Source organism: Gouania willdenowi, chromosome 19 (assembly GCF_900634775.1).
Source record: "Gouania willdenowi chromosome 19, fGouWil2.1, whole genome shotgun sequence".
Lineage (NCBI taxonomy): Eukaryota > Metazoa > Chordata > Actinopteri > Blenniiformes > Gobiesocidae > Gouania > Gouania willdenowi.
This window is the reverse complement of record NC_041062.1, coordinates 9,385,741-9,403,872: the sequence shown is the minus strand read 5'-3', so window position 1 is coordinate 9,403,872 and position 18,132 is coordinate 9,385,741. Positions and strand designations below refer to the sequence as shown.

Below are 18,132 nucleotides of genomic sequence, written 5' to 3'. Positions count from 1 at the left end.
AAGCCATCCTACAGACACAAAACATAGATCATTAGACTATAGACAGACATCATAAAGCCACGGCCAGAGGAGTGAAACATCTGACAGACACAAAACATAGATAATTAGACTATAGACAGACATCATAAAGCCACGGCCAGAGGAGTGAAACCATCCTACAGACACAAAACATAGATAATTAGACTATAGACAGACATTATAAAGCTACGGCCAGAGGAGTGAAACCATCCTACAGACACAAAACATAGATCATTAGACTATAAACAGACATCATAAAGCCACGACCAGAGGAGTGAAGCCATCCTATAGACACAAAACATAGATAACTAGACTATAGACAGATATCATAAAGCTACGGCCAGAGGAGTGAAGCCATCCTATAGACACAAAACATAGATAACTAGACTATAGACAGACATTATAAAGCCACGGCCAGAGGAGTGAAGCCATCCTATAGACACAAAACATAGATAACTAGACTATAGACAGATATCATAAAGCTACGGCCAGAGGAGTGAAACATCCTACAGAGACAAAACATAGATAACTAGATTATAAACAGACATCATAAAGCCACGACCAGAGGAGTGAAACCGTCCTACAGACATAAGAACACATTCCACAGACATTAAACTACAGACATGAACCATAGCTGATCAACATCAACGTGCTTTGTCAGCACTACACTGACACGTCACTAACTAGTATATTTGCATTTCCTGAAGAAAATGCAAGTGAGGATGCAGGTGCTGACCCGCGTCGTACTGCATTAGCTTAGCATTAGCATTAACTAGCATTACCATTAATTAGCATTAGCAATTGCTAGAATTAGTGTTAGCTAGCATTAACATCAACTAGCATTAGCATTAACCTAGCAATAACATAACATTAGTAGCATTACCTTAGCATTAACCTAACATTAGCATTAGCCTAACAATAGCATTAACGTAGCATTAGCCTAGACATAGCAATAACCTAGCATTAGCATTATCCTTGCAATAGCATTAACCTAGCATTAGCTTAGTGTGTGTGTGTACCTGTGTGTGTGTGTGTGTGTGTGTGTGTGTGTGTGTGTGTGTGTGTGTGTGTACCTCTGTAGCAATGCTCTGACTACAGTTGTTTTCCAGCAGGTATTGAACCACATCCATGTGATTCTCCTGAGCAGCCATGTAGAGCGGAGTGAAGCCATTCTGCACATAAACACACACACACACACGTTACACACTCAGATACACAAACTGATCTCAGACTAAACACTATGTGTGTGTGTTTACGTCCTCTGCTGACACACATACACAGGTTAGCATTAAAGTGTGTAAACACTCATTACACTCACACTTCACCCACAGCTCAGACTGTAATGCAATAAAACAGTGTTTTTTAATTTTGGGATTCAGACCCATGTGTGGTCACCTGAAGTTTAAATAAGGTCGCCTGAAGTGTCTAGTAATTATCAAAAAAATAATATTCAATATTCTTTTAATTAAAACACAAGATTAAACAACTGTGTTCTATACTTTCACTTTGCCAAATATACATCTAGTAATAAAAAGCAGTAAAAAAAATAAAATATCTGAGCTGGCGCAACTTGTCACTACTCTGTATTTGTAAAACATGATATGGCAAAGATGATCAAAAAACAATTTTAGAAAAAAAATGTCTTTGGGGGTTGCCAGAAATTCTTGATATAAAATTGGGGTCACAATCCACAAAAAGGTTGGGAACTACTGAAATAAAAGCAACATAACTTTAAAAAATGTAACAAACCTCAAGATAAACATACTTAAAGCATGTGTGAATGGATCGTAGATGGTTTGGGGACTGGATTTAACTGGTTTGAACCAGTTTCAGATTGATGTTACACTGTGTCTGCATAGGGCAGTGAAAATAGCTTTTATTTTGAAAGGGGATTGACCAATGTCAACACTTCATTGTAAACCTTAAAGTGAGATTATTTGAAGCAGTAGAAGACCTTCTTTTGATATTTCATTTTTTTCTACTTTAATGTAACTCATGTTTAATTCTAACTCTTCCTGGAGTGTGCTAATGCTAATGCTAACACTGACCTGGGACTGTGCGTTGACATTGGCTCCGTGTGTAACGAGCAGCTTCACCACGTCTGTCTGTCCGGCTAGCGAGGCGATGTGGAGAGCCGTGTTCCCTTTCTGAGGGGGCAGTGTTTGGTTATTTAGCACTGGCATCATTTCTTAAATGTGACTCAGCAGAACATGAGTGTGTGTGTGTGTGTGTGCGTGTGTGTGTGTGTGTGTGTGACCTTGGTGGCTGCGTCCACGTTGGCTCCATGCTTGATGAGTTCAGAAACAACCTCCACGTGTCCTTCCTTAGATGCCAGATGTAGAGCGTTGAGTCCATTCTGAGGATTTTATTTTGAAAGGAAAGTATTTATTCAGCAAACAAAAAACACAACAGATGAATTTTTTCATGGGCTTAAAGGGATCCTCCACTGTTTTTACAAATGTGGCCTAAAACCTTTGAAATGTCCTTATTAGAAGATCTATGCATAATGCACAAACTGAAGGGTGGGAGTCCTTCAACAGTCCATGATTTACTCTCTAACTTCAGCCACCAGAGCATGTCAGCACACTGTTTAAGGGAGAGTAAAGGTCCCTTAGGAGAGCTCTTTTTCTCTGCTTCATTGTCTACTACCAAACCTCAGAGTTGGAACTGTCGCCTCCTGTGGTCATAGATTATTTTTCGGGTTACAACTGTTTTTTTCCTCTTTCTGTAAACAAAAGAGCGTTTACATCGACATCTTAAATAATCCTGTTTTTTTAGAGCAACCAAAAGCAGCAAAAGTTGTTTTTGACCTAAATTATCTAAAAATCTGTTAAATGATCTAAAAAAAAATCAGGCTGAATACTTCACTCCAATAGAAAACAATGGGATGTTTACAGGTAGTGGGGCCGTGTGACATCATTAATCATGTGATTTCAAGATGGAGGAACACAGGCTCTAAAAATGTAAAGTAGTCCCAATTCATAAAACAAATATTGTGCATAATAATGTGTTTTAGTGAGACATACTGGAGATCTACTAATAAGTAGATTAAGGGTTGGACCACCAAACCACTAAAACATCAACCAAATAAACATTTTTCTAATCAATTTGTGCTTTTGTTTTGAAAAGACTTGGCTGAGATCACACCGATTTCCTTGAGCTCAGCTGAAGACAAACATGTGGAAGATGGTTTACAGCATGTGTGAGTATGAAATACTCTTAACTCTCTTTGTGTGTGCTCGTGTGTGTGTGTGTGCGCGCGTGTGTGTGTGTCTAACCTGGTTACAGATGTTGATGTCCACTCCATTCTTCAGGTAATCCAAAGCTTTCTCCAAGTTTCCTGCTCGAGCTGCTCGAAGATAACAAGCGTTCACGTCCGTCTGTGAGAGAGAAATAAGTACATATAATTTATATTACCGTAAATAGTGTATATAGAGGTGAAAGTAATGGATACTCACATTACTGTATAGTACATTTCTAAATCAGTCATTTCATTTGTACTTAAGTAAGTTTTAAAAGAAGTAATTTCTTTACATCTCTACACCCGTTACTGAGTAAATTGTATTTTTTTGTTTTAAAATGATCAACCGACATCGTGAAATTACAAAAAATTAAATGACCAGAAAACAATCAAATTCGTGTGTTTGGGGTTTATCTGGTGATCTGATGGTGGTGTGTTAGCTTTGCTCAACGTTTTAGCTCCTGTTCTGTTTGAGTTGGTCTCATTCAGAGAGGGACGTGAGCTCAGCCGGTCTGAGCCAATAATCTGCTCACAAAGACTCCCGTCGGCCGTGAGCAGAAGCCTCGGCACACAAAACCTGCAACACCACCTCAGACAGTCACCACATGGCTCGGATACAAGCTCACCTCAAACAGCGACGCTGCACAAACTCTGATGGAGCGTTTAGGTTCCTAATTACACATTTTTACTGTTATTCATACGATCAAACAGAACAAAGGCCGGCAAGGTGACTGTGAATGTGATTAAATTGGTAAAAAAAAAAAACATCAAATATAGTGAACAGAGGTTAAAAGTGACAATAATGGGTCAACATATGTGACATTAGGTGGGACAAGTGGTGAAAAGGGTTTATAAGTGCTGAAAATGTCTAGTAAGTGGAGAAAATGTGCAGAAAAGGCATTGAAATTTGATAGAGAAGTGGCAGAATTGGGAATAATGTAGCAAAAATGCATTAAAAGGAGCAAAAATATGGCAAGAAAAAGTGATGAAAATAGGTTAAAATATGTCAAGTTTGTTGTAGTTGCAGAAAAATCGTAAAAACAAGCAAAAAATGGGCTCGAATGGTTAAAAAAACATTCTTAGTTCCTTGAAGGCATCTGGCGACCCCCTCCCAGTGTCTCGTGGCCCCGAATGGGGTCTTGGTCACAAGGTTGAGAACCCCTGACATAAACGAACCCAAGCCAAAACAATAGCATAACATAGCATAAATGAACATAACACAAGTTACACAAAACAATGCAGCAAAACCATAGCATAGCATAGCATAGCATAGCATAGCATAGCATAGCATAGCATAGCATAGCATAGCATAGCATAGCATAGCATTACTGAAACTAGCATTACATAACACAACACAAGAAAGTACAGCATATTACAATATAAATAAACCCAAACCAAAACAATAGCATAGCATAAACTAACTAACCATAATAGCACAATATAACACAACACAATACAGCATAGCATATAGCTAGCGCAGCATCACGTAGCAACAAGTTAACATAAGATAACACGAAACACATTACAATGTTGCATAACATCACAGAACACAATAAATTACAGTGTAGCATAGCATAGCATAGCATAGCATAGCATAGCATAGCATAGCATAGCATAGCATAGCATAGCAAAATACAAGACATAAAGAAAGATTTGTAAAACAGTAACTCATCCAACCCAACACAGCATAACACAACATATTGGAGCTTAACATTAAATAATAAAACAAACCACCACATAACAGAAGATAATAGAAAGTAACACAACGTAAAACAAAACATAACACAACATAAAGCAGCATGACATTAAATTACAAAGTATTTGTTTCTGCGTTGACGTGATAATCTGAACGTAAACATAAACATGGAGCTAAAGTCAGGAAACGACTCGTCTGCAGGGAGCCGTGCACGTGTGTGTGTGTGTGTGTGTGTGTGTGTGTGTGTGTGTGCACGGAGGAATGTCAGCGATAAGAGCTGAAGTTTATCTCTTTCTGTTTTGGATCCACAAACAGGACGAGCACATCCCAGTGTTACAGATGAAGGAGGAGAGAACTGTGAGGAGCAGCAGCTCTACTCTGAGCCTCTCCTCAAAAAAACACAGGAACAATCATCCAGAATAACAAAACAACTCACACACAAAGCGGTCTGCTCTGTGTTACCAGATACTGCTGGAGAACCTGCTGTAAAATGTCCTCAGAAAGTGCCAACCTGGCAACCCAGGTTCTATAGAAACACTGTCAATCTCACGTTACTTTAGGAGTCACCGAGGAAGTATTTGCAAGAAATGTAGAGGTTTTGGAAACAGGATTTATCTGATCGAGTTAAAATTCGAAGGGACTGAAATAACATCAATATTCAGCTTCTCTCTGTGAACTCAATTGTGAGTTTTTCAATGATTCAGCTTTTTTAGTTTCAAGCTGTTAAACATGAATTTAAGCCTTTTTATACAAGATTTAATCTTCTCTTCTGGAAAAAAACACAATTTCACTATTTTATGCAGACACATCCATTCAATATATGTTGTGTGCATATTCACATGAATGTGTGCAATGATAAATGGAATTAAAACTAATTCAAATGTGAATTAGTGATGATTTTGAAGCCTTTTGATCACAGGAAACACACACTGCAATCCAAGGTCAGGTGTCTCCATACACACACCAGCAACACGAAACCAGCTTCAGACTGGGACATCGGTCAGAGTGCACACACACACACACACACACACACACACACACACACACACACACACACACACACACACACACACACACACACACACACACACACACACACACACACACACACAGACACACACAGACACACACTGCAGTAGAGCAGTGCAGCACATTCGTCCCTTTGACCCTCCAATGCTGCATCCATTTAGTCAAACTGTTCCAAACATCTGTGAACACATCCGAGGAGGACACACACACACACACGTGCGCACACACAGGACTTACTTCAGTGTGTAAGTACTCTGCTGCTTCCTCCACTGCCATGTTCTCAGGCTGCTGCAGCTCAAGGTGTGAAACCTGAGCGTTCAATCACTGCTGCAGAGAGGGAGGGCCAGTGTGTGTGTGTGTGTGCGTGTGTGTGTGTGTGTGAGAGTGTGTGTGTGTGTGTGTGTGCATTTGGGGCAGTTTGAGGGAGTGTGTGTGATGTCACGGCTAAAAATACCTGACGTTATGCAGTGAGAAAGTCCAGAACAACGCGTGAAGGGACGAGAGGCGAAAAGTTCAACAATTAATCCTAAACACACACTTATACACACACACACACACAAATACACACGCACATGCATGCTATCTAAAGTTCCTAATGGACCTCGGACACAGACACACACAGAGGGCCCACTTTGTGTGTGTTGGATGCTGAGAAAAGTAAGGACTGGCTTCAAAAGTCCCATTAAATGTGTTTCTTCTTCTTCGTTGGTGGATATAAATAATGTCGTTGTTGTGACACTGATACTAACCACTGATATGTATAAATCAGTGAGTATCTGAGGAAGTAAGTAACTCAGTGGATAACTAGGTAACAAATAACTACCGGTAATTGGCAAGTAAATAGGCAACTGAGTAACCAAGTAAGGAAATAACAAAGTAACTATGTATGTAAGTACTGGTAACTAAGTAATTAACCCAGTGAGTAAATGTGTCATCAGATTAGTAAATAAGTAACAGCGAGTAGTTACATCAGTGAGTAACTAAATCAGTAAGTAACTGAGTAGATAACTAGGTAAGAAAGTAAGGAAATAATAAAGTAACTATGTAAGTAACTTAACTAGTTAAGTATGTATAGAAATATAAACAAGTAGCAATTAGCGAGTTAAAAAAGGTCACTAAATTGAAAGGAAGTAACTGAGTAAATAAGTAACTAGGTAAATAAGTAACTAGGTAAATAAGTAACTAGGTAAATGAGTAACTAGGTAAATAAGTAACTAGGTAAATAAGTAACTAGGTAAATAAGTAACTAGGTAAATAAATAACAAGGTAAATAAGTAACTAGGTAAATAAGTAACTAGGTAAATAAGTAACTAGGTAAATGAGGTACTAGGTAAATAAGTCACTAGGTAAATAAGTAACTAGGTAAATGAGTAACTAGGTAAATAAGTAACTAGGTAAATGAGTAACTAGGTAAATAAGTAACTAGGTAAATGAGTAACTAGGTAAATAAGTAACTAGGTAAATGAGTAACTAGGTAAATAAGTAACTAGGTAAATGAGTAACTAGGTAAATAAGTAACTAGGTAAAGTATGATGGGGTTTTCAGAGAAACTTTCTCATCTTTTCATTTAAACATAATAGTTCAATGACAAATAGTGCTCCCAGACTAATTAATGTCATATTAGTTGATCATGTGATCTGTAAAAGCCCTGACAGAGGCAGACCTTATAAAGCCAAAATAACTTCAACACAGGCCTGCGACCCACATTTGGGTCCCGCCCCACACATTGAGAAGCTGCGACCTTTGTTCTTTCCACAGGAGTCGGTGAAGCAGAGAACCAATCTCTGTTTTTATCTGCTGACAGGAAGTGTCTCTCACTCTTTCACTCAGTTCCCAGTGGTGCAGTAAAGGGACCGGGATGAGGTTACCATGGCAACAACAGGATTAGGATCCTGTCCTGAGTTCACCTTGATGTGTTGGATCAAACAGAAACAAGACTTTAGCTCATCTAAGGATCTAAAGACTCGACTCTCATCCATTACTATAGTGTGGTATGTAACAACCAATCACTGCATCCCTATGACATCATCCAACACAGTGACCAACTTGTGGAGAGCACCCTGAGAGACACACACTTTGTGATGCTGCAGTCAAACTGCTGCTGAGTGGCTCCACTGGTGTTTTAAACCAGCTGGTGACTGTGTTAACTGGTGACTGAGTCTGAGTGTTGGCTGGTTGTGCTCAGAGTCAGTCACCAGTTAACACAAACACCAGTTTGAGCAGAACAGCAGTGAAGCTGGGACCTGCCGATGGTGCTTGACTCTCCCAGTCTGGATACTGGATAAAAACTGGTTTATACTGGTTATACTGCTGGTTTATATTAGATATTACTGTTTAATACTGGTTCATACAGGTTCATACTCATTTATACTGGTTTTCCTTGATAAAAATGACCTTAATATTATAATGATGATATGAATAATGACGTATATATATGTGTTAATAGTGATTGATTTGTGATGATGTTGCAGCTCTGCTCCTGTAAAGATGACGAGTCGTGCCTTCATTGATAAGTGCTTTTCTAACTTCTGCTGCTGGTAAAGGATGATGAATGGTCATGTGACAGCTACACAGCAGCTGATTGGAGGGTTTTTAGGCGATGATCTGCTGTGATGATCGACTGGGAGTTTTGAGACACGGATCTAGTTACATTCATGCCTTTCTGGGAATGCGTGAACATATTTTGCAAACATGTGAATCGACATGATGATATCTGAGCCAATCAAAAGTAATAAATACTAATAGAAGCCACTAAAAGGGAAATAAAACTAAATCAACTGAAAGTGAATTCCATTTAGTCAGAAAACAAACTCTGTTCCCTATTAAAATGTTATTTTGTGTGTAAATTTGACAATTTATTTCAGTTATTTCAAAGACATACATAAATACAAATAAATACATAAATATGACAGGAATAACAAAAAATATAAGAAAAAGATTAAGTGATAAAATAATGTAAAAGCATTTGGTTTTCATTATGTTCCAAAAAATATATTAATGCTTAATTACGATAATTAATGATGTTTTCATTCAAATGTAAAATGAAATTGACTTTTTTATCTTATAAATATTTCTGGGTTTTTTTTACACTTGTTTTTTTTTTTCATTTTCATCCATTTTGAATCATTTGAATATCTAAATAAATAAATAAAATAATTTATTTTTAATACATGTTTTAACAAAATGTCTATATTTTGAAAATACAATCTACAGTTAAATACGTAATTATTTTTTATATATCGTTTAGATTTTCTTTTTATATTTATTTATTTAAGCTTTTAAAGAGACAGTACTGTGTGTATTTCCAGGTCCTTAGTGACCCCTAGCGGTGGCACTGTGTCACTGCAGCAGAGTGAGTCATATGTGTCAAAGCTTCAATGCATCGTCAGCCAAAACATTAGACACACACACACACTACAGTAGTATTATGGTCTGTCCCCAGGATGTACACACACACACACACACACACACACACACACACACACACACACACACACACACACACACACACACAATGATTTAAACTGTGTGTTCATCCTCACACTTTTAAAATAACATTTAAAAAAAACCTCCAGGAGCTCCAAAACACAACAGGAAGAGCGCATAAACACACCCTATGAGAGAGAGAGAGTGTGTGTGTGTGTGTGTGTGTGTGTGTGTGTGTGCCCTGCCTTAAACTGCCTGCTGCAGCCTGATTGGCTGCATGTCCTCTGCAGTCTGTTCTCTCTCTCTCTCTCTCTCTCTCACACACACACACAGTACACACACAGTACACACACAGTACACACACACACACTGGTCATACGTCACACAGCTCAGCCTCACTGCTGATGTCACACTGAGTTGTGCACGTCGACTGACACAGAAACACAATATCTCTCTGTCACGATGCTGCAAACAAACACACACAGGACACACACACGGACACACATGGACACACAGAGTGATGGAAGAACCAAAGGAGGAGCATCTGCTGCTCAGATGCGAGAACGTCATGAATTAATGAACATCAGGATGCAGCAGCAGGAAGTTGTGTGTGTGTGTGTGTGTGTGTGTTTTCATGACACACCTACAAAATGAGGACATTCCTGATGTCCACATCACGGTCCTCATAAGTCACATAAACCCGAATATGTCCTCACAAGTGGCATTAAACTCAGGTTTGTGTGTGTGTGTGTGTGTGTTTTCATGACATTTTTTTCATCTCATCACACACGCACACACACACATATACTTAAAAATGCTCAGTCATCACAAACGCATCACACACACACAGTTACAATCAGTGACCTAACAAAACTCACTCACACGTGCTGTCCCTCAGAGATGCACAAACTCTGCACTGGTGGGAGAGTCAAACACTTTAATTCTGTTCTCATGTTTACAATGAAACACAACACGACATAGAAAATGATCACAATGATACACAAAATGTAAGGAAATTACACATGTTCATATTGAAAACAGACCAAACTGCAATAAAATTACACAAAAATACACAAAGCAACAAGTACAAAAGCAGTAATAATACACAAAGAGGACCACGTAACCAACACAAGTACAATGATTAGACAATACATGCACAAAATACACAAAATGACACTAAATTAAACAAAATAACCATAAAAACACAAAACTTTTTCACAAAAATACACAAAATATAAAACAAGAATAAAGAATACACAAAATGACACCAAAAAACATACAAAAATAGTAATCTGCAAAAAACTGTAACAAAAATACACAAAGTGAGAACAAAAATACACAAAACGACACAAAAATTACAATAACTAAAAAAATACATAACATTACAATGATTTCAACAAAAAAAACACTCAAATTGAGCACAAAAATTAACGTAATCCACAAAAATGATGACAAAAACATACATTAAGCACAAAACACAGAAAACTAACCACAGATATACACAAAATGATCACATATACACAAAACATTAACAGAATCTGAATAAATTACACTAGAAGAACAACACATGCGACACAAAAGATTGTTAGAGGAGGAAAAAACAGTGTTAATCTTCTTCTAATAACCCTGGAAAGATGTTTATTAATAATGTCACGATGAACACAATCTAAGAGTGTGTCTTTTCTCCTGGACATTTAAAAGTGTGAGTGCATGTGTGTGTGTGTGTGTGTGTATCAGAGCTGGATGACAGACTGGGATGTCTGGAGCAGCTGAGGCTGATTAAAGGTGAGAGCGTAGCGCCGTAGACTAGGATCAGTTTCCAGGTTCTCCTCAGGGAACTGAACCAGGTTCACCCAGTGTCTCTGCTCTGACACATGGTCCACGTTATACACATGGTGCACAGACGTGTTAAACCACGTCACCAATATGCTAATGTTAAGATATATAATATATAATTTTATAAATAAATATTAAAAATCAGTTTATAATTTTATATATATTGATTATTTTTATTATTATTTTGTTTAAATGATATATAAATGAAAATGTGACGTGTTTTCTTTTAACAATGTATTTATTATGTTCTTTTCATTGTTTCTAATGAAGCTTTAGGTCTGTGAAAAGTTCCCGCTGTTCTTAATAAACTTCATTCAGAAAAAAAAAAACATCTCCATCAAATACACAAAACAATATTAGGACTAAAAACACATTTAAAGAACCCAAAGAAACAAAACAACAAGAAAAAATGCATGAAATGACAGCACTAAAGCACTAAAAACACACCAGACTAGAGCAAAAACACACAAAAAGACACTAAAAACAGTGTTGTGAAGGAATATGAATTGGCCGCTGTACAGAACGTCAGTAAATGCCCTGAACGATGTGGAGGAGATCAAATACACAAAACAATGTTAGGACTATGTTACACACACACACACACACACACACACACACACACACACACACACACACACACAAAAGAAAGTAATGACACAAAACAACAAGAAAAATATGTGAAATGTCAACAAAAAGAAAAATGACATAAAAATACCAAAAAAGACACACATACAGTACACGTGAACACACAACAGATAACAAAGTGACACTAAAAACACACGAAACAACAAAAATACACAAATTGACACTAAAAACACACAAAAGAACAAAATGACACAAAAATACACAAAACAACAGCAAAAATAGACAAAATTACACAAAAAAAAAACACAAAACAACAGCAACAATACACAAAATGAGACTAAAAACACACGAAATATGTTTAGAAGTAGGTATGGATGTAACTCTCTCCTTTCAAAAGAAAAGCACAAGATGATTCACTTTATTACAGTGCCACACAAATGGACCTGGCCCACTTTAGTGCACAACCTTTCCATTAAAGATTTAAAAGCACACAAACACACACACACGCGTCCCTATAGTTATTCAAACACTGACTCTGAGGTCAATTATTGATCTATTCTCATCGATAAGAAAAGTGTGTTGTCCTTGTGCAATGACACACACACGCACACACACACACACATACACACACACACACACACAGAGTAGGGTGTGACTACTGAGCTTGGCTCCACATTTTTTTACTCACTTTAAATCGAATGTTAAATATATAAACTCAGAGCTCAAAGTAAGGGTTCATATTAATCAATACAAACCAGGATTTTGACTAGTCAATATTAAGGTCAGAAGACTGCAAATATGGACTGAATATTAAAAAGTAAAAACAACAAAAAAAGAAATAGTAGTTGGTTCAATTTCACAAAAAGCTACAGCTGTGCGTTGTTTCCTTATTATTCATGAATTGCTTTTTTTCCATGAAATTCCTTTAAAAACAAATAATCAATATAACATGGAGTAGAATCGTGATTTTAGTTAAAGATAAAGAATAAAGACTTGAGTGTGTTTCACTGACAGGAAACACTGCAGCTCATCCTTAACTCCACCCAGTTCTCATCTGCACTGAGAACTCCACCAAGACCATCATCATCATCGTCATCATCAATATCATCATCATCATCATCGTCTGTGACTGAAGTCCAACACGGGACCTTTCCTCATAAAGGGAAGTAAATAATAAATAAAGGGCATTCGTTATTTCTGATATTTCAACAATTTACTTTGTTCGCCCACGTCGTCATGGCGATGAAAGGATCCCTGATATGATGAGGAACTTATTTTCTGTTTGATTATAACACACACAGTCCCATCTGTCATCGATGCTTTAGGACACTGCACATGCAACACACACACACACACACACACACAACACAGTATTACCTCCTACTGTACGTGTATGTGTGTGTGTGAGTGTGTGTTTGTGTGTATGTATGTGTGAGATGATCACTGAAATTAAACCTCGACCTGTTTTCTGAAATTTACATAATGGGTTGATCCCCCCCCCCCCCACACACACACACACACACACACACACACACACACACCAGTATTCCCACTGGGATTGCCCCTCATCCTGTGTGTGTGTGTGTGTGTGTGTGTGTGTGTGTGTCTGGTCATGATAAGCCCCCCTTCTACCCCCCCCCCTTCGTCTCTACCTTCTTCTTCACTTCTCTTGATCTCCTCCTCGCTGCTTTCTTCTTCTCTTTCTCGTCCTCTGCAGCGTTCAGGTTCTCGTCTGCTCTCTTCTTCAGCTGTGAGGCGGCGTGCGCCATTCTGCTCTGTCCGCTATGCTCCGCTATGAGCTATATGCTCTATCAGAGCTCTCAGGTGGGAACGGAGGGAGGGAGGAGGAGGGAAGAGCCAGAGCTGGAGCTGCTGTTCCTCCTTGGGTCTCTCACACCTCCCTCAGCTCCTCTCCATCCATCCAGAGGTCCGCCTTAAAACATGCCTCACATTCCACCTTAAATCATCCCTTATATTCCACCTTGAACCTCAGAATCCACCTTAAAATCTGCTTCTCAATCTAACTTAAAATCTGCCTCTCAATCTACCTTGAATCCACCTCAAATCATCCCTCAGAATCCACCTCAAAATTTACCTTAATTTCTGCTTTAAATTCCACCTTAAACTAAACCTTAGAATCCATCTCAAATTAAATTAAATAAAACCTCATTTCCATCTCAGAATTCACCCTAAAATCCATCTGTTGCAGGGTCAACCTTAAAAAAATCCACCTTCAAATCTGCCAAAAATCCACCTTAAATAATACATAATATTCCACTGACAATCTACCTTAATCCAACTCAAAATTCCATCTTCAATTAGAATCTACTTTAAAATCTACTTTAAATTTCACCTCAGAATCCACACTAAAATCCAACCTAAAATCTGCCTTAAATTCCACCTTAAATTTAACCTCTGAATCACCTTTTAAAATCTGCCCTGAATTCAAGCTTAAAATTATCCTTAAAACCTACCTTCAGTTCCACCTTATAATACAATTACAACCCTGAAATCTGCCTCAATATACACCTAATAATTTACCCTTGGAGTCCACCCTAAAATTCACCTCAAATTCTACATGTATCTGATGTTCTAACATTAAAATCCAATTTTAAATTCCACCTCACAATATATTGGATTTTATAATCCAAGCCAAATAAATCCACTATAAATGAGTCTGAATCCACTGTAAATACCACTACATAATATATGACAAACATCCACCTTAAAATGTATTTTGTAATCCAACCTGGAAATATCAGCCTATAACCTTAAAATCCACTTTAATAAATCACAACCATAAAGTCCACCTTAAATTAGACTTTATAAACCAACATTATAACCTCTTAAATTTATTTTTACAATCTTCCTTTTATGACTTGCATTAATCCACTTTAAATTACACTTAATGATTCATGCCTATAACTTTAAAATCCATCTTAAATTTAAGCATGATTTTTATGATAAATATCAACCTGGCTTTAAGTGAATCCACTCCATTAAAACTGCTCTTGTGAAGGTTTCAGTGACATGTTGATGGCCTCTGACTCTGGTCGATACACAGTTTTGGTTTTACTTGATTTGACAAAGTTGCTATTATTGCTGTAATGTCCAATGTGTCCGACCTGACATGTGGAGTAGCCCAGGGCTCTGTCCTGGGACCTGTTTTGTTTTTATTGTACCTGATGCCTCTTGGTCGGTTTTGAAAATGTGTCTTATTATTTCTATGCAGATGATATCCAGTTGTATTGCTCCTTCAGTGACTCAGAGTTTCACTTTTTATCTGAGTTCTTGGATTGTGTTTCCTGTATCAGAGACTGTCTGTCATCGAACTACCTTTAGATTCATTCTAACAAAACGGAAACTCTGATCGTCGATAAAAAGATTCCCCTGATTAACAACTCCCTTGGTGCTCTGGGCTCATCGGTGAAAACCAACTTTAGAAACCTTGGGGTTGTGTTTGATCAATCAATGTCTTTGGAGGGACACTGTCGTCAACTGACCAAAAACTGTTTTTATCACCTGAGAAATATCTCTAAAGTGAGGAATCTGATGGCAGAATTGAATCTTGTCCACTCTGAACAGACTTCAAAATGTCCAAAATGCTGCTGCCAGACTTTTGACTGGTGCACCCAGAACAGCCCACATTATTTCATCTTCATTGGCTCCTGGACAAATTTCGTATTGAGTTTAAAATTCTTGCCTTGACTTTCCGTGCGTTGCATGGCCAGGACCCTCAGTATATCACTGACTGACTCACTGTGCCCCTACGCTTCAGGGCGCACCCTTCGGTCCTCAGGCCAGGGTCTCCTAAAGATCCTTAAAAGTCATTTTGAAACCTGGGGAGACCTGGCGTTCCATGCTGTGGCCCCAAGACTCTAGAAAAAGCTGTACCAGTCCCCCCGGGAGCTTGACTGGTTGGGTGGACTGTTTTAGGAATCATTAGAAGACGACACTCTTCAGAAAAGCCGTTGGTTAAATGGATTTTAAACTTTAATTATCCTTTTTATTTGTTTATGATGCCGTTGTTTTTAAATTAACCTTTGTTTTACTTTTTTTATAATGTTGCTGCTGTTGTTTTAATTTCTCCTCTGTTCTGTGCAGCACTTTGTGATTTTTATCTGAGAAAAGCGCTTTCTAAATAAAATCTACTTACTTTAATCACCCTTCAATCCACCTTAAACTCATCTTCTTCTATGTATCCAAAGCTAATATCACAAACTCAATAAACCACCTTAAATGTAACCTTGAAGTCCACCTTAAAGCCCCGCCCAGGTCTAAACGCAGCATGTGTGGAGCATGTGTCCAACGTCCCATCATATGAACACGTGTCGCTGCAGATGAAACTATGTGAACATTTGATCCTGTTACAGTGACTGATGGTGTCACGGTCAAACTGGTCATCGTGTTATGATGTGAGTGACTGTGTTAGCGTGTCGGTGCTACCTAGTGATCATGTCATCTTATAAATGTTCCTCAGATAGTCATGACAGTCGGTCAGTGTTCCAGTTTGACTGGTGATCAGTTTATATTGTGACCTCATGAGTTATTAATTATAGTTGTTTATTTTAAAGGTTTCTCTGAGGTAGAAGATGGAGAATCAGGCTTTGCTGCACGAACAGATCAAATATTAAAGACCTGATGAATGTTTCATGAAGAACGACACACCTCCAGGACCGCTGAGAGGGGGCGGGGCCAACATGCCCTCAACCAATCAGAACTATTAAGCTTTCATTTCTGATTTCATTGTTGAATAATAATAATAATAATAAGTAAACTGTACATGCATGAAAAACATCTTTACATATATGTAATATATAATGTAATGAAATAGAAAAATACATTTGAATTAATTAATAGATTTTTTGTTTAGTTTGTGTGTCTATATCAGATTAATGATTAAATTGGAAATGTCGGGAAAGGGTTTCTATTTTTTAGGTGAAATATTTTAACAATTGCTGCTTTTTAAATAAATAAATAAAATAAATAAATGTTTATCTAAACAACAGTCGCTCGTGTTCTGTGGTGTTTGACGCCATCTAGCGGCCAGATAGCATAGTTTATGCTTTTGCACAATAAATGCAAATAAATTGATATATATATATATATATACAGGCAATAATCAGATGTATAATTAATAGATCTGCTCCTAAATGTACAAACATGAACCAAATTCAACCAAATCTTCCATGAATAACTCCATGTTCTGTATCATTTTCCTTCTAAACGCTCTGTTTTGTTGTCATGTTGTGTTTTTATGGTGTGATCAGGATGACTTTTGTGTAGTTTTGTAATGTTTTGTGTCTATATAGATTTGTTTCTTTAATTACTGTGTACTTACTTTGTGTATTAATCTTTCCTTGTTTTTGTATCCTTGCAGTTATTTTCTGTATTTTTAGTATATTCATCTGTTCCTTTTTATTTAGTTGTTTGTTTATTGTCCGTTTAGAGTTATTTTGTGTGTATTTCTGTTGTCGTTGGGTGTACATTTTAATGGATTACTGTAATACTTTATCGTGTCAGTAGAAGTATATTGCTAATTAAATCTTGTTGTGTTGTCTTATGTGTGTTTGTAGTGACGTCTTAACGAGGAAAAAGATGAGGTTGTGAATTAGATTGAAAGATCTTTGTGAAGATGGTTCTCAGCGCTGCAAACAGGAAGCTGAAGTGTGTGTGTGCGTGTGTGTGTGTGTGTGTGAGAGTGAGAGAGCACATTACACTGAATGCTACTCTCCATCTCAACCATTACATCATCTGCCCACCCACTGTTACCATGACAACAGATCACATTAGCCTCATCAGTTTGTCCCAATAGAACAAATCAGAGAACTCCATAGAGGAACCTCGCCTCAGATCACCTCAATTCATCCTATCTCAACTTATCTTACCCTTAACTTATCTGATTTTGACTTAACTTATCTCAACTTAATTTATGTCAAATTATCCAAATTTATCGTATCTCAACACATCTCATTTCAAAATTCCTCATCTCGATTTATCTAATCTCAATTTACTTTATCTCTAATTATCCTACCTCAACACATCTTATCTCAACTATCCTTATCTCAACTTATCTTACCCTCAACTAAACTCATCTCAATTTGTCTTACCTCAACACATCTTATTCTCAACTTATCTGATCTGGACTTAACAAATCTCAACTTAATTTACGTCAAACTATACAAAATGATCTTATCTCAACTTTCCATATCTCGACTTATATTACCTCAACACATTTTACCCTCAACTAATCTAATCTTGACTTAACTTATCTTATCTCAACTTATCTTATCTCAGTTTA

The 18,132-nt window shown here is 37.5% G+C and overlaps 1 protein-coding gene across 37 annotated transcripts in view; it reads right to left on the bottom strand.

Annotated features, from left to right (window-relative positions):
* Window positions 1-18,132, bottom strand: part of LOC114481148 (ankyrin-3-like) — an 82,733-nt gene that overhangs the window by 51,817 nt on the left and 12,784 nt on the right. For 17 of the 37 annotated variants that reach the window (XM_028475602.1, XM_028475609.1, XM_028475606.1 and 14 more), the window contains exons 1-5: window positions 13,484-13,682; window positions 3,297-3,398; window positions 2,276-2,374; window positions 2,067-2,165; window positions 1,092-1,190 (exon numbers count right to left, since the gene is read on the bottom strand). In XM_028475602.1, the coding sequence (XP_028331403.1) occupies window positions 1,092-1,190; window positions 2,067-2,165; window positions 2,276-2,374; window positions 3,297-3,398; window positions 13,484-13,600 (516 nt within the window). In that variant the 5' untranslated portion in view covers window positions 13,601-13,682. Of the gene's footprint in view, window positions 1-1,091; window positions 1,191-2,066; window positions 2,166-2,275; window positions 2,375-3,296; window positions 3,399-6,221; window positions 6,360-13,483; window positions 13,686-18,132 lie in introns of those variants that run through there. The other 20 variants (XM_028475633.1, XM_028475635.1, XM_028475634.1 and 17 more) reach the window with 10 other exon arrangements.